At 47.0% G+C, this 22,860-nt stretch overlaps 1 protein-coding gene across 4 annotated transcripts in view; it reads left to right on the top strand.

The window, feature by feature from the left end:
• The first annotated feature begins 1,612 nt into the window (after positions 1-1,612).
• The window catches only part of LOC127056922 (protein mono-ADP-ribosyltransferase PARP12-like), a 42,460-nt gene continuing 21,212 nt past the window's right edge, over positions 1,613-22,860 (top strand). For 2 of the 4 annotated variants that reach the window (XM_050965300.1, XM_050965290.1), the window contains exons 1-2: positions 1,613-1,992; positions 14,092-14,224. In XM_050965300.1, coding sequence (XP_050821257.1) covers positions 1,706-1,992; positions 14,092-14,224 — 420 coding nt within the window. In that variant the 5' untranslated portion in view covers positions 1,613-1,705. The remainder of the gene's footprint in view (positions 1,993-14,091; positions 14,225-22,860) is intronic. The other 2 variants (XM_050965281.1, XM_050965272.1) reach the window with 1 other exon arrangement.

Raw genomic sequence — 22,860 nt, 5'->3', positions numbered from 1 at the left:
CTTACCTAATTACACCAAGGAGGCATGGAGGACAAGAAGACGGGTACCACACCTTTATTCTCGTTCAGCTGAACGGGTGTTTCTTCTCGACTAGTGCCAGAGAAGAACACACCTTTCATGGGCGACATGAGCCCCTTTTATAATCAGCAACAAACAACTTTAGTTCTCATCCCGTTTACGTCATTATGCTGACCTATAGATAACAGGTTACACAGAATACATGTATTATTTTGGGGAGGGGGATACAAGAGATATCTGTTGCGGATACATTTGTCACTTTGAAGGGAGTATAAGGTACATGCCTTGACCCTCTGGCATTAAATGTCTTTGGGGATACATGAGAAAACAGCTGCATATATTTACGTGCCAAGCGGGCCAATTAGTAAATAGTTGACATGGTTAAATATGAGATTAAATGCCTGTCCTGTCCTTGATCCTCAGGTTCCTTTTATCATTCAAATCCCTAGGCCCATCCTTTAGCTAAAAGCAGAAGAGGCAGAAGCCGAAATCGCAGGCCTTTTTAAGTCTTAGGCCTTTTCCATCATTATCTATGTGGAATGTGCTTGTACTGGAATGTTCTGGCACCATCCTGGCACACGTTTATATTGCTAGTGCTTAGTATCTTTTAGGTATGTGTATAATTGCAACATCTGCCTTCTTCTTGCCAGCTTCTGTGAGCAGGGCCAGCCTCTGGCTCACAGCTTAACTTTGCTTTATGATAGCAAAGTCTTGACCATTACTTTAGTTCAGGCTTTAGGTCCCATACCGGGCCTCTGATACAAGGGCTTATGTTTCAGGGTCTCATTTTACCACACCCATTACCTGCATATAAACACATTTATCCTAATCTTCACTGCAGAGGCCATGAGGCCAGGTTCCACCCAGGGCGTGGAGCTACTTTTTGCCCATGCCCGCACGTTGCAATGCCACTCATTAATATTTGGTGTAAGGGTGCATGGGCCAGGAGAGTCAGGCTGCTGCTGGGGGTGGTCAGTGCCAGAGAGGGGAAGAGGAGGGTCAGGCGGAAGGGGCAAAACTCTGATGCCCTCCTCCCCCTGTTTAAATGGCCTTCTGCTGTGCCTCCTACACTGTATGTTCAAGCTGATACCAGTATCTTTCTGGTTTGCAACTTGTATCCCTTGTATCCCTTAGCTTTAGATCCAGGATAACTTTATTCTGTAAATAAGAGGAGAATGTCTCCCCTACCCTCAGGGCTACAAATGGGACTGAATAAATGCATGTCTCAGAAAAGGGCAAAGGCATTTCAAAAGGGGGGGAGGGGTAGCTCAGTGCCTTGAGCAGTGGCCTGATAAACCCAAGGTTGCATGATCAATCCTTTCAAGGGGCCATCTGGGGTGAAAAATCTGTTAGTGACAGTACTTGGTCCTGCTGTGAAGCCAGGGGACTAGTCACAATGACCTTTTAAGGTCCCTTCCAGTTCTACAAACTAGATATATCTCCATATTAAAAAAAGGAAATACTGTGTATAAAACGCCCTTCACTCTTCTACATACTTTGCATGCCAAAACTTTGTAATTTGCTGCCTCAAACCACTGCCCTGCCGCCCATCCCCCAAACGCATACATTTCTGCCTTCAGTTTCGATTCTTTTTTCCAGAGGGAGGGGAGGAGCCGGATCCGCCCACGAAACCGAGCGAGCAGCGGGGGTCCGCCTAGTCAGTAACCTCCTGGACTCGAGAGCGAGCATGTCGGACCCCGCGGTCTGCAGCTTCATCACCAAGGTCTTGTGCTCTAACGGGGGGCGGATGGAGTGCAGCAAGATCCCCCAGCACGTGGGGCTCTCTGAGCAGCAGCTGGAGCAGATCCTGCAGGATGTGGGGCACGAGAGGTTTCTGGTGCACCAGGAGGGGGGCGCCCGCTGGGTGCTCGCTGTGTCCCCGCTGCGGCTCTGCGTCCGCAAGGAGTGTGCGGGCTGCGAGCGCCTCCACTTCTGCAAGCTCAACCTCATGGGCAGGTGCAACTTTGGAGTCCGGTGAGTGTAACGGAGGGGACGCGACGGGAGGTACGAGGAGGAAAAGCGGGGAGGGGAGGAGGTTTGCACCGGGGGCAACAGCGGGGGAGGGAGTAGAGGGACAGGCACTAGGGTGCAAAGAGGGGGAGGGGAAGGGAGCAGGGGGGTGGTACCAGGAGCAATAGCAGGGGGGACAGGGGCAGCTAGGCACCAAGGTGCAAAATGAGGGAGGGGGCAGGGGATCTCTGGCAACGCAGGCAGAGGGCCTGGTTGTTGTGCCTTGCATTCCTGATACTGTACTCTAGGCTGGTAGGGCACATAACTAAGGGAACCCCTGTGGTTGTGCTGAACAAGGGTGGAGAAAACTCAATTATTTATATACATAAAAATCCGGATTTTTGGTTTAAATATAGTTTTCTTTTTAAAAATTGAAATATTTGAAATTACAATGACCTATATTAAGGCCGAAGTATAATCTGTTAATTTAAATTTAAAGTGACAATATTAAGCAGTGCATGTTTGCAGCTGAAGTTTTAAAGAAAGTCAGATGGACTAGACCAGGGGTTCTCAGCCTTTTTCTTTCCCAGCCCTCCCCACCCCCCCATGCTACAAAAACTCCAGGGCCCCCTGTGCCACAACAAGGGTTTTCTGCATATAAAGGCTAGGGCCGGTGTTAAGGGGTATCCAGCAGGGCAGTTGCCTGGGGCCCCAACCCACTGGGGGCCCCACAAAGCTAAGTTGTTCAAGCTTCCGCTTCAGCCCTGGGTGGCAGGGCCCAGACTTGAATCCTGCATGGCAGGGCTTAGGCATTCTGCCCTGGACCCCAGAGAGTCTAACACTGGTCCTGCTTGGTACCCCTGAAACCTGCTCCCCGTGAGGCCCGAGACCCTGGCTGAGAAACACTGGACTGATGCCCTCACGAGGTCCCTTGCAGCCCTACATTTCTGGGAGACGGTAAAATCAATGAACAGGGGCGCCATTTCAGATTTCGGTGTGAGAAAGGGTGCAACTTTAGCTGTGATTTCAGAGGCTACTTGGGCACCTGAAAACTCTCTTGCATTTTTCTTTTTTTTTCTTTTCTTTCTTTTTTTCTTTTTTGCAGATAATTTAGATAGGGTGCTTCTGTCAGGTAATTTCTTTTTCCTATATAAAGAAATAAAATTAAATAAATATTAGATCCACCCAGTTCTGATGCTGAATGTTCTGACATCTTAAGTCAGTTCACTTAAGGGACACTGGTTAGGTTTAAAAATGTGATATATATTCTTACTTTGTTACTAACTCTTGAATACAACAATTGAAACAGCTGTAGAAAGTAACCTAGATTTTTCTATCACTTTTTTTGCAGTTCATCAAGCTTGGAATAGCTCATTTATCTTTTGGAAACATCCTACTAGGGAATGTCCCCATGAGTTCATACTGCACCTGCCTGGGACTCTAGGCCTGTTACCTCACTGCAAATAGACTAGAAACTGACTTTAAATGGAAGTGAAACTGACTCATAGTCTCTTTCATAGTATTGCCAACCCCAAATATTCAAAAATCATGAATCAGGCTCACAAAAATCATGAGATTGGCTTCAAAATAATGAGACTATGTAAAAATAATAGAGTTGATCTTTTTATTTGCATTCTGCTTTTTGAGCCTTTAGGGTGTGCTGGGGTCACATTTTGAAGCTTTCTTCACAGCCACAAGGGCCAGAAACTTCATTTTTCTTTAAGAATGAAGGCTGAAATCATCACATAGCCACTTGACTCTGGGAGTTGAGGCTTTAAGGAAAACAATAATCATGAGACTCATGACAAAATCACGAGAGTTGGTAACACTGTTTTCACTTCTGTTCAAAGGCTAGTTACTTTCCAGAAGGGTCTTAAACACAACAGTACAGTGATTGAGTTGCAGTTTTCACAGGAGAATATTTTAAACCAAACACCAACAAAATTTCATGTTTTAAAGTTGAGGAAAAAAATTGAGAGTTCTGAGGTATATCAGGGCCACTGAAGGCAGGAAAGGAAAATAAATAGGCGCAGGAGCTCTGGGCAACACTTCCTCTTGAAAGAGAGTTGAAGGGTCAAATCTTCTAGTCTTTAAACACGTAAAACTTCTATCGCCATCAGCGCCTCCACTTATAGATATGTTAGCACATGTTCACTGTGATGTTAACACACTGCGACCTGCTATAACACGAATTCGGCTATAACGTGGTAAAGCAGCGCTCCGGGGGGGGGGGCAGGGCTGCGCACTCTGGCGGATCAAACCAAGTTTGATATAACATGGTTTCACCTATAACGCAGTAAGATTTCTTGGCTCCCAAGGACAGCATTATATCAAAGTAGAGGTGTGTATGGTCAGTAACTATACACTTAATAGTTATATATCTGAGCCATCTTATCCAGAGTTACACATCTTGTGTGCATTGGCTCAGGGACTACATTTTCCGGCATATCCTGAACAGTGCTGAGCACACAGATAGTGTCCAGTGAATGATACAAATCATGATAATAATTGTTGACTTTATGGACTCTGTGTATGCAATTTCTGTTATTTGTTCTGAAATTGGCCTGAATACAGCTGAAACCCTCAGAAGTTGAGGTATAATCGCATCTGATGCTCATACGACACTTTCTCATTCCTTCGTTTTCTCAAACTCAGAACAAAAAATGACAAAACAAAATGGTTTTCAGTTAAAATCTAAAATTGCACAGCAGGCATTGCTGTGTAACCCAGCCTGGGGCAGAACCTGCCATCAATTGGCATTTAAGTGCTCTCCTTTCTGTCTGTCTGCCTGTCTCTGTGCTGCTTCAACCATGACATCCTTCCTAATCACCTGGGACCAATTGCTGGAGTCTCAGATAACCGTCCTCCTTGGTTTTGCTCCCATCTCAGTCCTCTTTTTTGCAACATACAGCAGAGAGAAAGGGTGGTCCAGTAAATAGGGAGCTATCCCTGAAAGACCTGGGTTCTACTCCTGTTCCCCCAGACATCCTGTATGACCTCAGGTCAGTGCCTTAGGGACAGAGTTTCAAAGGTTTTTAGGCACCCAAAGATGCAGTTAGGCATCTAATGGGGTTTACAAAGCATCCTAACCTTCTAGGCACTTCTGAAAATCCCACTAGGTGCCTAAAAACCGTTGAAAATCTGTCCTTTAGTCAGTGTCCTCCTCAGTGCCCCATCTGTCCAATGGGGATAATAGCACTGCTCTGCCTCACCGTGGGGCTATGATGTGAGGCACTCAGAACTACGGTGATGGGGTACCACAGGTAGAGTGGGAACTTCTCTATACTACTGCTATCCCTCCCCTGGGATTTGGCCCCTTCTTTTCACTCCCCTCCCCCCACATCTCCCTCTTTTCTGAATGTAAACTTGGCTTAGAAGGTTTAGCTGTATTTCTTCTGAGTCCCCTGTGTTCTCTTCAACACCTCCCTCCTCCCCCAGGGATTCCTGTTTTACAGGTTCATCCAAGAACTTCCAGACCCTTAAGAAAGACCCTTAAGAAAGGGCTGGTAATTAAATTAACTTAATCACTCTGTTTCTGTTTGTAAACAAAAAACTGATTCTCTGCCCCAGGGGCACAAGCTGGGAGAAACACCTCTCTGCAGAACTCACATTCCACACTAACACTGTACAGTTAAGCATTCTGCTTGGGAGCCCACCTCCTGTCCTGTCTGAAACTCCCTTCTTGGCAGCCTTGCCACTGAATGAGTGGGAGTCACTAGCTAAACTGGAGCCTGTGTTTGTTGATGACCTGCTGATAGTCGTAGCCTCATCTGCAGGTGCAGAGAGAATATTTTCTTCATTTCAATTTATCCAGCTAGTTAATTCAGAGCTGAGAAACATATTAAGAGTTGAAAAAGCAGGAAAGCTTGTTCTTTTTCAATCTGTGAATAAAATCCAGGTTGTAAGAAAATGAGATATACCAGTTCTAAAATCTTTAAGGTCACCGGGACCAGAAACGATTCATTTAACTGCCTGAGGAATCACTACCTTCCTTTGTTTAATAAATCAGTCTCAAACACAAAACCTGTTTTGATAAACTTATTTTTCTTATGAATCCAGCATATTTAAGGTAGATGCGCTGAATTCCAATTTTCATCTAACTGCAACTTGACACAAATCATGAGTAACAATTATAGTCTAGTAAATATGAACTGTCAGTTACCATTTTATATCAATAAAATGTATTTTATGGCTTTGAAAAAATGTATGTTAAGCTATATAATGTCTTAAATGTGTATAGATGTAGTGTACCCTCCTTCTTAGCAAAAAGAAATACCAGATTACACCAACTAATGAGAATCAACTTTATCTAAAGGGGGGGGCTTTTAAAAAATGCAAAACAGGATTAAAAATGGATGATTTAAATCAATCCACCCTGTTCTAAAATAAGACACGGGGGCCCGAAATTTAGAGGATGGAAAGGTTGCTTTACATAGAGTCAGGAATTGCCATACTAGAGCAGACCCATCTAGTCTAGTATCCTGCCTCTAACAGTGGCCAGAACCAGATGTTTGAGAAGAGTTAGAAGCCTGCAGTAGATAGAGATGGAACAATCTGCCCCACATTAGGTCTCCTTCTAATCTCTCTCAAGGTACGTCCAGACTACCCTGCCGTATCGGCGGGTTAAAATCGATTGCTCGGGGATCGCTATATCGCGTCTAATCTAGACGTGATATATCGATCCCCGAGCGCTCTTATATCGATTCCGGAACTCCATCAACCCCAACGGAGTTCCGGAATCGACACGGAGAGCCGCGGACATCGATCCCGCGCCGTCTGGACGGGTGAGTACTCCGATCTTAGATATTCGACTTCAGCTACGTTATTCACGTAGCTGAAGTTGCGTATCTAAGATCGATTTCACCCCCCTAGTCTGGACGAGCACTCAGTTAAATTTGGTTGCATCCTTGCTGCATGAACCTTTCTCTCTTCCCATACTGTTTTTAGCATTAGATATAACAACTGGATATTCTTCTTGTTCATATAAATATCCAATCCCATCTTCTTAGCCTAAATCACATCCTGTGGGCGTGAATCACACATTGTGTGAAAAAGGTTTTCTTTTATTAGTGTTGAATTTGTCACTGTAGCCCATAAGGCTCGCTTAGCACCACCTTTCAGTTTAATTGAATGTCCGTTGTGCTGATGTTGTGAGTCAGGGCTAACAGACTTTCCTGACCCACATATTCAGATCATTCATTGTGAGATATAATTTTATCATGTCTCCTAATGTAAATAAATGCATTCCTTTCAGTCCTTCCTCCTGAGAGTTTTTCTGTGCTCACTATTTATTCTCACTGGCCTTCTCTGAACCCTCCCCATGTGGTGACCTCTACTGCCTACATCACTCTAGATGAGGGTGTATGTCACCGGCACAGCTTCTCCTCAGTTCCAAAATACACACTGCCTCAGGCAGTGTCTTTCAAGGAGATTTATTTTCTTAATAAAAACAAGTAAACAGATAAACAGTCTTTCAGCTCAATCCTCACTTTCAAGTTTCATCCTGCTCAGGCAGATTCCCTCTTCTGACCAGCTCTGCCTCCTCTGTGGGACAGCATCCACCTCAGGGCAGCCTCCTTGCTTCAGGGGGCCCACCAGAGCGCCACTCTGCTGTGGTTTTCCTGCCCCAGGCACAGGTGCATAAGGAACGGGCCTCCTGCTGGTGCTCACCGTGTCCCTGATATGACTCTGCTTTAGGGTTCTCAACTATCTAGTCACACAAAACTGAACCCCTAGCCCCTCCCCTTCCCTGAGGCCTCGCCCCCACCTCACTACATTCCCCCTCCCTCAGTGGCTCTCTCTCCTCCACCCTCACTCACTTTCAGTGGGCTGGGGCAGGAGGTTGGGGTGTAGGAGCGGGTGAGAACTCTAACTGGGGGTGCAGGCTCTGGAATGGGGCCAGAAATGAGGGGTTCAGGGTGCAGGGGGGGCTCAAGGCTGGGGGGCAGGGCCAAGGGGTTCAGAGTGCAGGAGGGAGCTGCAGGTTGAGTCAGAGGGTTGGGATGTGGGAGGGGGTGATGGCTCTGGGCTGAGGCCAGGGGTGAGGGGGTCGGTGTGGGAGGGGGCTCTGGGTTGGGGCAGGGGGTTGGAGTGCAGGTGCAGGAGGGTTCCGGGATGGGGGTGCAGGCTCTGGGCGGGGGCTGGCAATGAGAGGTTTGGGGTGCAGGAGGATGCTCCGGGTTTTGGGGTGGGATTGGGGCTCATGGTTGGGGCATGGGCTTACCTTAGGCGGCTCCTGGTTCGCGGTGCAGTGGGGCTAAAGCAGGCTGTTTGCCTGTCCTGGCAGTGGCACTCCGCACTCCCAGGAAGCAGTCAGCATGTCTGGGTCCTACGCAGGGGGCCCGGAGGCTCCACCTGCCACTCTTGCCCGCATGCACTGCACCCCCCCTGGGGTGGAGGCAACACACGGAGCCCTACTGAGCCCCTACTCACCTAGAAGCCGGACCTGCTTTCTGCTTCCGGGGCGCAGCGCGGAGCCAGGACAGGTAGGGACTTGCCTGCCTTAGCACCGCAGCACCACTGACTAGACTTCTAACAGCCTGGTAGGCAGTGCTGACCAGAGCCACCAGGGTCCCTTTTCGACTGGGTGTTCCGATCGGAAACCAGACACTTGGTCACCCTACTCTGCGTTCACAAGTAGTGTGCATGCTTGTGCAAGCTTCATGGGCAAGTGCAGTGTTGTGGACAGACCAGTGGTAGGAATTGTAAAGCAATGCAGGAAGGGGACTGGTACCAATGGGCAAAGAGAAACTAAAAGAGATAAAGGGGATTGACAGCCAGCAGTTTGGAAGTTGTAAAAGGAGACAGTCTCAGATCAATCTTTCTGCTTGTGCTGGCACAAACTCTTTCATTCTAGATCATAGTAGTGTGTGGAGGAGGTGGGGAAGACAGATTAGCATGCCTTTTAAAATGGCTGGGACCAGTGCTCACAACTTGAGTATGTTAAACATTGAAACTCCCCTCTTTCTTGGTACTGGGAGCCTGCAAATGGTAACCATGTGATGTTCACACACTGGTGCTTTTCCAGGCATTGAAGGAAGCATTGAAACCTTAACTGAAGGCTTAGGGGATGTGGGCACAAGTGTGATCTAATGCCAGGGTTTTCACAAAAAAATTTTTGGTGGCCTCAGAGTGCAGCCACCAACGCTTGCTGCTGGCTGCTCCGACAAATTGTGCTAAGATACTTAACTTTAGGAAAAACAAATAATTATATGTGTCCAAATCATTGTAATTTATTTATGTAGAGTGTTGTTTTTTGTTTGTTTTAGTTTTGTTTTTACAGACTCTATAACAAAAATAACATACATATGTTTTACATGTATAGGGTGATATTCTTTACTGGCCCCAACTGCCTCCCATAGCCCCCAACCCATCCCCCCCAGGGATCTGCTGCCTTCCCCCCCCCCCCCATTGCCCAAATCTCCCTTCCACAGTCTCGCACCCCAGGCCCATCCCAGTCCTTGCTTTTTGACCACGGCATGCTGTGCTGGCATCGGCTGAAGCCCCACCTGAGCCCCGGGGGCTGAAGCCCAAAGTCCCGCCACCAGAAGCTTGGAGTGGGAGCACTGGGAGCGGAAGCCCAGAGCCTAAAACCCAAAGCCCTGCAGCGGAAGCCCTGGGTGGGAGCCCAGAGCCCTGGAAGCAGGAACACCAGGGGCAGGAGCCTGGAGCCGGAACCTGGGAATGGGAGCTCGGAGGTGAATCCCACCACTGGAGCGCGGCAGCTGAAGCCTGAGCTCCCACCACTCTTGGGAAGGTGGGTCAGGGGTCTCACCAGCCAACTGTAGAATCCAAGGTTCCTCCTGCACCCTGCACAGCAGCTCCACACATCTGCAGAAGCACTGCCTGGGCCCCCGAGGAGGCTGCGCAGTGCAGGGCACCAATCCCTAGCTGGCGACGCCAACAAAAACCACGGCAACTCTTCCTGGGCAACAGCTGGGCATTGCAGGGAGGGGCTGCTGCTTTGCCCTCTCCTCATTCTCCACCCAGGAGGCTGTTGTGGCCACAGAAAAATTCCCAGGTGGCCGCATATGACCATATTTGAGAAATGCTGATCTAATGCCTGGAATTGCTGGATGGGGAGTGATGAAAAATATTCCTGTCCTCTGGGAAGGATTTTATGACTGGGAAGTGGTACTCCTCGCTCCCACTTGCAGATAGAAGGCCCTATAGGAAGCTTGCTCAGTTGAAAGTGGCTGAGGTGGGATTTAGCTCTGGATATGGTCAGTGTGTCCTCACTAATGACTGATATTATATCTGAAGATTATGGTGGTGGTGTAATTTGTCCTAACTCACCCTTGGCTGACTCTTCTCAAGCATATTCCACGTGTAGGAAAAGCCAACATATCTTGCTTATATAACCTGTTAAAATAAGTTAGTTAAGAAGAGACGCTAACAGTATTGGAAGAACAATTGTTCTGATGATTCCTTCCAAAGAGAATGTGCTGTGCTTTGCATTATTTTTAATGAGGCTTTTCACTCATCAGCCCCACAATCTGCATCTTATAACATTATTGTTGTTTTACATATATAGGGTGATATTCAAATCTGTTCATTTCCTTTAGGTTCATAAAGAAGTAGACAACATTTCGATAAAATATAGATAAAAACTGTTCCTGGGTAAAGAGTTCCTCTTCCCTTAGGCAATGCAAATTTTTTCTTAACATAGGAATTTTTAACGGGGATTTATTCTACAATAAATTATCCAAATTCTGTTGGAAAGGTAGGTTACTTTGGGTTTGTGCTGGAATAACCCAGAAGAGAATTTGACTCTAGGGGTAAAATCTACACTTTAATGTGCACAAGAATCACCCTTTGAACCTATCTGCTCTTGATTACACACACTCCTGGTGCTCTGTTGTCTTTACTGTTTTCAATTTATTCAGTGCAAGTAGGATTCCATGCAGGCCCAAGAGCCCATACTCACAGGCCCTAATGCGGAATTAGGGTCTTAGATCATTAATTCCTTAACACAGAAAATAAAGTCAATTTGTTAATAAAACACCAGGCGTTATATAATGTTGATATTTGGAGGGGGAAAAACTGCTGGAATCAAGTCTTGTACAGGAGAAGGGGCAGGTCAATAGCAGCATAGATTCATAGACTCTAGGACTGGAAGGGACCTTGAGAGGTCATCAAGTCCAGTCCCCTGCCGTCATGGCAGGACCAAATACTGTCTAGACCATCCCTGATAGACATTTATCCAACCTACTCCCAAACATCTCCAGAGATGGAGACTCCGCAACCTCCCTAGGCAATCCATTCCAGTGTTCAACCACCCCGACAGCCAGGAACCCCTTCCCAACGTCCAACCCAGATCTCCCCCACTGCAGTCCAAGCCCATTTCTTCCTGTTCCATCACCAGAGGCCAAGGTGAACAAGTTCCCTCCCTCCTCCTGATGACACCCCCCCAGATACCGGAAAACTGCTATCATGTCCCCTCTCAGTCCTCTCCTCTCCAAACCAAACAAACCCAGTTCCCCTAGCCCTCCCCCATAGGTCATGTTCTCAAGACCTCCAGTCATTCTCGTTGCTCTTCTCCGGACCCTCTCCAACTTCTCCACATCTCCCCTGAAATGCATGTGAACAGATGGTTCAAAAGTCAATGAGACCTTCAGAGGGTAAGCACTGAAGAGTAGTTAAATTGAGCAGTAACCGGCAAAGTTTTATTTTATATATTTTATTACTGTAGTACACATAGTTACAGGGCTTTACTGAGTCACATTTCAGACTAGCCAGACTAACAGCATTGTTTCTGGATATATCCTAATTCCCTCAGCATTCCTGGTTATCTTTTGTTGTCATTCATTCTCACTGCAAGTGGCCTATTGTTGCTCTGAGATAAACAGATCCCTTTTAATATTTTATTGTCCTGATATCTTCCCCCATTTCTCCCTTCCTTTCTTTGTACACAGCCCATAAGATTGGGTTCCGTATTTCTTTAAACATTTTCTCAATCTTTCCTCTACCTTCCTTGTCAGCGAGGTGCACCATGTCCTTGTCCTATTCTACTCCTTTCTCTATTCCAACTGCACGTTTGAGCTCTTGACAAACTGTTGCTTCTTTCTGTGCAATCATTCCATACCACTGCAACCTTACTTTTGCCATGTCTTTCTCTGTACTCTGCTACCATCACCTTCTCTATCCACATTCTTTTTTCTAAAATAATCTTCCCCATCTGCTGTTCTGACCATGTCCCTCTGACTTGCTTCACAAGCTTCCTCTCACCATCCATATCATTTTCAAGCTCCGCACAAGTTCATTTTGTTTCTTCTTAGTAAGGATACAATTTATTAATAATAATAGGAGATATACCTATCTCCTAGGACTAGAAGGAACCTTGAAAGGTCATTGGGTCCAGCCCCCTGCCTTCACTAGCAGGACCAAGTACTGATTTTTGCCCTTGGTCCCTAAGTGGTCCCCTCAAGGATTGAACTCACAAGCCTGGGTTTAGCAGGCCAGTGCTCAAACCACTGAGCTATCCTTCCCCCTGTAGTCACAGAGGTCATGGGATTCCATGTCTTTAATGGACTCCGTGACTTCTTTAGTTTCAGCCCTGCTGCAGTGGCAGGGCTGGAGCAGCAACCGGGATTGGATCAGTGGCCAGCAGTCAGTCCCTAGGGCTGGAGCAGTGGCTTGGGCTGAACTGGGGCAGAAGCAGTGGCCAGGGCTGGTGCTGAATCAGGAGCTGGCAGGGGTGCTGGAACAATGTTTATAATGTGGGTGCTGAGAGCCGTAGAACCAAACTAAACCCTGTGTATGATGGAAGCCACTTCAAGCAAGGGGATGCAGCACCCCCCCCCCCCCCCCCCCCCCCCAGTTCTAGCACCTATGGGGGCTGGGTCAGCCGCTGGAGCTGGAGCCATCTAACCCTAACACCTCAAGTACCCCCTCCCAGTACAACACACCCATCTAGTGCCCCCCAACTGTACCTCCCCAGTTCCCTCCTCTCCTCTCCCCCAGGAGTGTCCTCTATTTGGGAATCTCTAAATGGTAACCCTACAGGTGCAAGGTGGAAAAATAAGAATAGATTAAAAGAATGGAGGGGCAATGTTTTCCCCCACGCTGTGCCCAGATGGCACATGTGACACAGCCAGATGGAGGCACACAACAAACTACTTTCAATGTGCTGGGTACATAAGAAAAATTTTTTCGAAAGAAGTTTTGCTTTTAAAACTGATTTCTTAAAGAAAAGCAGTAGTGTCTGCTGTTAGTGAATTGAACTAATTGTTTCTGTGGTGCACACACTCTTCAAGCTCTTAGTAGATTTTATCCTCTCACACCTCGTTTTTATGCATAGATCGCAAGAAGAAAACAAGCATCCCTGCATTTTCAACTCCAGATTGGTTTCTTAACTTTGAATGAACTAGTTTTTGAACTGAACTAGTTGAAAAACCTGAAAGAAAGAATTCTCGCCACACCTACAAGAGGCTTCTGGTGTCAAAAGCTGGCTTAGCACTTCAACAAATGCTGGTTGCAGGTGCTTAGCCAGTGACTTTAATCGGCTCAGTGATTTGATCAGAAACTTACTGCTTAATTTTTTAATTTAATGTAAATGATTTTAATAGATTATAGTAAATTTGGGCCTTAACATAGACTGTCATAATTTCAATTTAAATTTTAAATAGTTTTATTTTTAAAAATAAACTAATATTTAATTTAAATCAGATTTAAATAAAAATCAATTTTAAAAATGTGTTTGTTTTTTATCCACCCTGCTTAGGGCATTAGTCTAGGACTTGGGGAACCTGATTCTGCCACGTACTTCCTGTGCGACCTCTGGCAAGTCACTTATTGTCTCTGTGCCTCAATTCCCCATCTGTTTTAAAAACAAAACAGGGATAATAGCACTTCCCTAGTACACAGGGGTGTTGTGAGGATAAATCTATTAAAGAACCTGAGCACCTCACAGTCTGTGGTAATGGAGGCCATTATATATAACTAAGATAGATTTCATGCTAGGCTTCCCTTGTTCTCTATGCTTTTGCCTAGCTTCCTTTCTAGTCTCATCTCTGTTTCCTTCTCCTACTCTCACCTTCCGTGCTGTTCCTTAGGTGTGGTTGCTCTCGTAAGCCACCCTGGTTGAAGATCAGTGTATTTGATCTGAATGTTGTTCCTTTCCAGGGCATGTAAGTACTCCCATGATATTTTCACGGATGGGAACCGAAAAGTGCTGAAGATCCATGAAGTCAGTGGCCTCAACGAGAATGAGCTGCGGGTTCTGCTCCTCCAGAATGACCCTTTCCTCCTGCCTGATGTGAGTCATACTGAATTCTTAGGGAAAGGCTGTTTGCTAAATAGGGATGGAAGAGGTAAGAGATGATGTTGAAACTAAAGCATGGAAGTGGATGTCAGGGAACCTAGATTTTTTTTTCTTCTTTGCAACTGATTCACTGTATGACCTTGGCTAAATCATCTACTCTCTGATTTAGTTTCCATGCCTGTGTAAATTGGAGATAAGAGTACCTACCATGAAGGGCTGTTAGGAGGCCTTGTCTACATTACTAGTGCATTGCCGGTATACTGTACCAGCAGAGCCCTCTAGTGTAGACAGGCCGTATGCCAACAGCAGTTTGTTTTTGTTTGTCAGCATAGTAACACATCTTCTCTGAATGACCTTAACTATGCTGATAGAAGCCCTCCTCTGTTGGCAGAGCTGTGTCTGTGTTGGGGGTTTGGCAGCATAGTTACGTTAGCTAGAGGGGGGTGTTTCTTCACACCCCTGACTGACTTGGCTGTGCCAGTGAAACTTTGTAGTGTAGACCCAGGCTTAGAGCATGGCTACACTGGAGAGTTGCAGCGCTGGTGATGGGGTTACAGCGCTGCAACTCACTCTGTGTCCACACTTGCAAAGCACGGCCAGCGCTGTAACTCCCTGGTTGCAGCGCTGGCTGTACACCTGGTCTGCCTGGGGTGTAGCGATTCCAGCGCTGGTGATGCAGCGCTGGTCATCAAGTGTGGACACCAAAAGCGCTTTTATTGGCCTCCAGGGTATTAGGAGGTATCCCAGCATACCTTTTCAGCCACTCTGCTCATCGTTTCACACTCCACTGCCCTGGGCTCAGGTGACCCGCCCTTTAAATGCCCCGGGAATTTTAAAAATCCCCTTCCTGTTTGCTCAGCCAGGTGTGGAGTGCAATCAATCAATCACTGACCATGCCTCCATGCCCCAAACGAGCCCCAGCATGGAACACTTCCGAGCTGCAGGACCTCATCAGTGTTTGGGGTGAGGAAGCTGTGCAGTCACAGCTGCGCTCCAGCGGTAGAAATTATGATACCTATGGGCAGATATCAAAGTCCTTGCTGCTAAGGGGCCATGAACGGGACGCGTTGCAGTGCAGGGTAAAAGTAAAGGAGCTGCGCAGTGCCTATTGCAAAGCCCATGAGGGAAACCGCCGCTCAGGAGCTGCCCCCACGACCTGCCGTTTTTACAAGGAGCTGGATGCCATACTTGGGTGTGACCCCACTGCCAATCCGAGGAGCACGATGGAGAGTTCAGAGCAGGGAGAAGTGGGGGATGGTGTAGAGGAAGCCGAGAGTGAGGCTACTGGGGTGGAGGGAGACACCCCGGAGTCCCAGGAGTCATGCAGCCAGGAGCTCTTCTCAAGCCAGGAGGAGGCTAGCCAGTCGCAGCAGCTGGAACTTGTTGGTGAAGAGGAAGTTGAGGAGCATGTTCCCGGTAAGCAGATTTTATTTTTAGGATGGAAATGTTTTGTGAGAGGAGGGTGGGGCTTATGGCTGCCTGCATGCATGCCTAAATGTGGAATAGCCCATTGATTTGGTCTATCACGTCGCAGTAATCGGCCTCGGTAATCTCTTCAAAAGTTGCAGCCAGAGCATGGGCAATGTGCTTGCGCAAGTTTATAGGGAGAGCCACCATGGTCCTTGTCCTGGTCAGGCTAACTCGTCCGCGCCACTGTGCCGTGAGGGGTGGGGGGACCATTGCTGCACACAGGCAAGCTGCATAGGGACCAGGGCGGAATCCACATTGCTGTAGAAGACCCTCCCTCTCTTCCCAGGTAACACGCAGCAGTGATATATCTGGCAGTAGAAAATCCTGTTGAAAATGTAGGGATAGTGTTCAGTGCAGGTCCCTGCTCTCTGCTTTCCCCAGTGCAGGTCCCCAAGTAGCTGCTCTCTGCTTTCCCCAGTGCAGGTCCCCAAGTAGCTGCTCTCTGCTTTCCCCAGTGCAGGTCCCCAAGTAGCTGCTCTCTGCTTTCCCCAATGCACAGAAACCCCAGTGAGCCCTCAGGCAGTTCCCCTTCCCAGGTGAAGTCGCGGCAGAAACACTCATCCCATTGCTCGCCATGCCTTCGCTGCCGTGGCCTCTCTGTGCTATGTTTGGTATGTGTAAATGATGCTACAAATAGTCTACAAACTCCTTCACTGTGATAATAAACAATGTAGCCTCTGTAGTAAATGTTTCTATTTCTGTTATTTTAAGTGTCCTTGAATACTCCAGCCCTATCACTGCCTGCGCGAAGACTACAGAACTTGAGGAAAAATCCTAGAAAATCAAAAGAAGATTTGATCAAAGCAGTTATGAATCAGTACGCCAGAGACAGTAAGAGGCTGCAGGACTGGAGAGAGAAAATGCATGAGTGGAGGCAAACACAAAGCAGGAGAAAGGAATTGGCTACCAAGAAAAGCACAAAGCAACTGATAAGCCGCCTGGCTCGCCAAACGGACTGTATGCAATCTCTCGTAGCCATGCAGGCAGATCAGTACCCTGGTAACCCCCACCCCTCCCAAAGCTCTCTCCCTTGTTCCCCAGTGTTTGCACAAAACACCTTTCTCCAGCAGCCTGGTTCTTACCACCACCAGCTGCCCCCAACACCTGTATGTTCACCTACCAGCCCGGAGAACTACAACCCTTACCCTATGCACTCAACCCCCATCACGATGCAGCATATTAATCCTGAAGTGCAGCAGGTTTGAACAGCAATCCAAGCAGGACATATTCAAACCTCTGAATGTACAGTCCACCACCCTACCCCCCTGCCCTTTTATGTACTGTATTTTGAATAAATGATTTCTTGGCTTTAAAAACATTTTTTATTATTGCAGAAAGTGAGAAATACAGTACCCCAAGGGAAAAACGGGCACTGCAAAGGCACCAAACATTACTATTGGCTTTCAGCCTCAAATTGCTCCCTTAAGGCATCCCTAATCCTTGAAGCCCTTTGCTGGGCCTCTCTAGTAGCCCTGCTTTCTGGCTGTGCAAATTCAGCCTCTAGGTGTTGAACCTCGGAGGTCCATTCCTCACTGAATGTTTCACCCTTCCCTTCACAAATATTATGGAGGGTACAGCACGCGGATATAATAGCGGAGATGCTGCTTTCCCCCAAATCTAGCTTCACGTAGAGACACCTCCAGCGACCCTTTAAACGGCCAAAAGCACACTCCACAGTCATTCTGCACCGGCTCAGCCTGTAGCTGAACCGGTCCTTGCTCCTGTCAAGCTTCCCTGTATACGGTTTCATGAGCCATGGCATTAAGGGGTAAGCGGGGTCTCCAAGGATCACAATGGGCATTTCGACGTCCCCTACTGTGATCTTGCGGTCTGGGAAAAAAGTCCCGGCCAGCAGCTTCCTGAACAGGGCACTGTTCCGAAAGATGCTTGCATCATGCACCTTTCCAGGCCATCCTGAGTAAATGTCAGTGAAACACCCACGGTGATCCACAAGCCCTTGGAGAACCACAGAGAAATACCCCTGGCGATTAATGTACTCTGATCCCAGGTGGGGTGGTGCCAGAATAGGAATATACGTCCCATCTATTGCCCTTCCACAGTTAGGGAAACCCATTTGTGCAAAGCCATCCACAATGTCCTGCACATTCCCCAGAGTCACGGTTCTTCTTAGCAGGGTGTGATTAATGGCCGTGCAAACTTGCATCAACACTATTCCAACGGTCAACTTTCCCACTCCATACTGGTTCGCCACCGATCGGAAGCTGTCTGGAGTTGCCAGCTTCCAGATTGCAATAGCCACCCGCTTCTCCACTGGCAGGGCAGCTCTCAATCTCGTGTCCCTGTGCCGCAGGGTAGGGGCGAGCTCAGCACACAGTCCCATAAAAGTGGCTTTTCTCATCCGAAAGTTCTGCAGCCACTGCTCGTCATCCCAGGCTTGCAGGACGATGTGATCCCACCACTCAGTGCTCGTTTCCTGAGCCCAAAGGTGGCGTTCCATGGTGCTGAGCATGTCCGTTACTGCCACAAGCAATTTAGTGTCTTGTGCGTCAGGCAAATCAGTATCATCGTCTGACTCTTTACTGTCACTTTGCAGCTGAAGGAATAGCTCCACTGCCAAACGTGATGTGCTGGCAACATTCATCAGCAAGGTCCTCAGCAGCTCAGGCTCCATTTGTAACAGAAATCGCGCTGCAGACTCACAATGGCGCCAAACTGCTTGGAATGTGTAGCAAAGCACCACGGGGCGTTGGAACAGGAAGCGGAAAGACCCGCACCCTTCCGTCCCCTTCCCACAACCCACAGCGCCAAAATGGGATGAGGTGCTCTGTGGGGTAGCTACCCACAATGCACCACTCCCAACAGCGCTGCAAATGCTGCAAATGTGGCCACACTGCAGCGCTGGCCCTACACAGCTGTATGAACACAGCTGTAACTCCCAGCGCTGCACAAATGTAAGTGTAGCCATACCCTTAGTGATGTTTTGTAAAATACAGTTTTGCTGGAGGGTTCTTGGTGGCTATAAGCAGGCATGTCTTTGAACTATAGGTCAGCACTGAGGCTGATGGGCACGTTAGCTACCCTTCATTCAAGATAAATAGAAGAAGCAATTAAACTTCTTTTATGGAGTAAGAGAGCTGGGAACAGCGGATGCCACCATTCAAGGGACTCAGCTACATGCAAGGCTGATCAGAAGTTGAGCTATGTGGATGGCAGAGTTTCCTTTGGGAGCTGATTGCAAACACGGGAGCTATGTATGTCCGAAGCAGACAAGACAAGAAAAAGCTAGGAGACAGCCAGGGAAGCACTGGTAGGTGGCCCTGGAAGGAAGCCAAGAGAGCGTCTTTTGGGCAGCATGCTGGCTAGAAAGAGGCTTGGAATTGTGAGTAAGGAAACTGCCTGTTGTTGTTTGTTCCTGCTATGTTCAGAGAAACAGGACTTTGGGTACGTTCTTTGTAAATAAACAGGGTTGCACCCTATAAGACACATCTGATGCTCATCATCAGTTTCTCCTCCTAACGGAAACAATCTGCAAGCCCCAAATATTGACTAACTGTTTGGACCCAAAAGGCTAAAAGTACTTTGAAATCCAAAGATGGTTCTGTAAAAATATTAAGTATTGTTGGTTTCTGAAAGCTTACAGTAGGTTTAGATTAGAGGGGAAAGGTGGTGGCAGGGGGAGTTTGCTTTCATCTTATTCAGTATTGAAGTTATGTAAGGAAGTGATGACAGAAAAGTGTCTATTTTTAAAATTATTATGCCCCTCCTAGAATAGAAAGGGTCTGTTTTAGGGCTATCCAACACCCTAACAACAACAAAAAAAAGCCGGAACACTTCCACCTCTTTAGCCCAAATATTACAGTTAGCATTCAACCTGTGCAAACCAGATCATGAACACTTTTTCTATGTAGCCATCTCCATAAATTCAGCCATCTTGCAAAACAAAAAGGGGTTGTGCTGAAGATGCAATGAACAATAAATATGCACTCACTTGCGTTAGAAATATATTTGAATATTTTTAGCTCCTTGGAAAGAATATCAGTGTTTGCGTACAAATATTTTACTCTTGGGGGAATTCTGCGCCACTTGCGCAATGCAGAATTTTGCAGAAGTTAATGTTGCATGCACAGCATTTCCTTTCCTCCACAGAAATGGGCTGTGGTGCTGCTAGTTGCCATGAGGGACCACTGGACTTGGCAGAGCCCAGCTTCCATGTAGAAGATGCTGCCAGGGGGAGGGAAAGGCAGGTAGAGGGTTCCCAGCAAGCCCTGAGGGAAGCAGAAGGTGGCATGCAGGAAACTCTGTGCAAGCCTGGGACCGAGCATCAGGCTGTTTCTCCCTCCCCCAGAGCCCAGGGATTCAGAGGAGGGGGTGGGTGTCTGGGCTGGGGGAGCCATGGCTAGACTCTGGGGGGAGGGCCTGGTTGGGCTCTGGAGATGAGGGGTTGTGGGTATCTGGCCCCCTGGCTGGCTCTGGACAGGGGGGAGGAGACAGAGAAACAGGAACTGGGTTGTTATAGTAGTTCCTTTAATTCTCTACTTCTGGGGGAATTTTGTGTGTGTCTCTGTATTGTTACAGACATACTTGCTGACAGGTAGTTTGAAATAAATTGCCAAAATAATTGAAACTGGCATGATTATATAGTGTTATTTTCACAAATAAAATTTGCAGAATTTTAAAATATTGTGTGAAGAATTGTTAATGTTTTGTCACAGAATGCCCTCAGGAGTAATATCTGCTTTTACATATCCTCCCCGCCACATTTTAATTCTTACTGTGACCATAGAAACAAAGTCTTCAATCAATTCCCTGCCGTTGTAAAGGCCTTGGGAAAAGGGCCCACAGGAGTTCAGTTTCCTGAGGACTGAAATGCTTTGGTCTAATTAAAGTCATTAGGGTTTCTGAGCCAAAATGTATATGTTGTGCTATGCAGCAGGTCAGACTAGATGATCTAATGGTCTCTTCTGGCCTTGGAATCTATTAAACAAGCAGCAACCAAGACCGGGACAGAAACATTAAGAGAAACCACACTCCCTGCTTTCAACAAACACATTTATGAATGAGTTAAGATACCAGCACCTGGTCTATTTACTGTTAATGAGCTTGAAATCCTAGAATGATTGTGAGTCTCATGGATTTAATACTCTTTATCCTTTTCGACTTTAATTTGTCCCCAGAGACTTATGTGTGCTTTATTTGTCATCTCTGTGAGAGATGTGCCATTATATTTCCTGGTTACTTTATCTCCTTGATGCTGTGTTTGTATTTGCTGTGGAGACTAAGTCAGATGATTTGCCTGCAGTTTTCCTCCTGTGTGGTAACTGGTGCCATTAATTTACTTTGTACAAATTTTGTGTAATCGCAACATGTGACGGATAGACTGTAGGCCAGCATGATGTCTGGTTTCCCCTCTGCATACAGCCACAGCTTCTCCAGTATATAGTCATGACTTGCAACCTCTTCAACAATTCCAGTCCTGCTCTATAGAGGCATACACACAACTGCAAAAGCAAAAATCTAATCCAGCATTGTGTAAGGACATCCCTAGTTGACATTGGAGTTCATTAGACTCTTCCTGCTGGTCTGTCAGTTTCTGCTGGAGGACACTAGCCCCCAGAATCCCTATGCTGTGATAGACTGGTTGATCTATTCTAAAATCTAGTTGTCAGCTGAAACCAGTTAGCAGAAGTTTCAGGGGAAAAATCCTAAGGATACTTCTTTCAAAATGGGAGGCTTCAATAAGTGTCTGTCAGCCTGGTGCTGGAGTCATTTGAAAGCACTGTGAAAGGTTGGTTGACATGTAAGAGAGGCAGTTTTGTGAGTAAATAAGGTGATGGAGTGAGATGGTGGAACTGCTAAAGAGGGCAGAAGTGAGTCTGAGATGGGAAAGTGATAGAAACACAAAAATATGTTGCCCCTAGCAAGGAAGGTGGGAAAGAGAGATCCTCCTACCTGGAGAGGAAAAACAAGTAGCAATGATCATTCTACACAGAAAATACTGAGCGTCTTCGAGCTCTGTACTTAGGCAGTCAGATCAGACATGCACCACTCCAAGCCGAACAGCTTTCTCTATACCGAGCAGGTCTGGGTCAGGCTTCTAAAACTAATCAGTGAATCATTCCAGCTTTTCTGGATTGTATATAGCCCACATCACTGAGTATCTTCTGAAAGTGTATTATAAGAGTTAGATAATTTATTATAGTGTTCTTCATCTGTAGATCTCAGAGCGCCTTACAAAGCAGTACTGGTATCATTACCCGCACTTTACAGATGGAGAAACTGGGGCACTGAGAGGGGAAGTGACTTGCCAGTGTCACCCAACAGGCCAGTGGCAGTGCTGGAATATCTCCTGAGTCCCAGTCCAGTGCTCTATCCACTAGGCCAGCGTTGTGCAAATTGGAGGGCATGACCCCTCTTGAGGGGCCACAAGAGGTTCTCTGGGGAGTGTGAAAAAACTGGGATCCCGCAGGACCCGCTGCTGTAATAGCAGGAGCGGGATACAAATAGAGTGGGTATTGCGAGGTGGGACAGGAGCAGGATTTTAAGAAATAGTTCTCCTGTTCTGCAAACAGCACGTATGCTCTGACCAGCAGCTGCTGCTCTCCATCCTGCCAGCTCTTAAGGCAGCTCCGCTGCTAGCAGCAGTGCAGAAATAAGGGATTACTTCAGATTACAAGAAATGAATGGGAGGGGGTGACAAATTCCATGAATGGTAAGGGAGGGTGTGACTGGAAAAGTTTGTGCACCATTGCATTAGGCCACTCTGCCATTAAGCGAGAAGAGTGGCATCTGTCACATATTTTCTGGGTTTTTTTCCCCTGCTTCCTCTTTCAGGATAAATTGTGTGGGGATTTTTTTTATGCAGTCTCTGTACACAAAGGCAGTGTTGTAGAAATGTCTTGTCCTTGGAGCAGAAGATGGTTCCAAGATCCTGTGGGATTTTGTTCAGTTTTGGAGTGGTCTCCAAGAAAACTTTGTCTCCTGCACAGGCTAGAACATAAGGACAGTCATAGTGGGTCAAACCAATGGTCCATCTAGCCCAGAATCCTGTCCTCTGATAGTGGCCAATTCCAGGTGCTTCAGAGGGAATGAACAGAACAGGTGATCATCAAGTGATCCCACCACTAAAGTGGAAAGTTCCAGGCTGCCAGAGGAGCAGAGCTTCCTTCCGTGGTCATGGATATCCTGGGCCCAAGTCATTG

This window comes from Gopherus flavomarginatus, chromosome 1 (genome assembly GCF_025201925.1).
Source record: "Gopherus flavomarginatus isolate rGopFla2 chromosome 1, rGopFla2.mat.asm, whole genome shotgun sequence".
Taxonomy (NCBI): Eukaryota; Metazoa; Chordata; order Testudines; family Testudinidae; genus Gopherus; species Gopherus flavomarginatus.
Note: the sequence above shows the minus strand (reverse complement) of the source record. Positions and strands in the feature narration are given on the sequence as shown.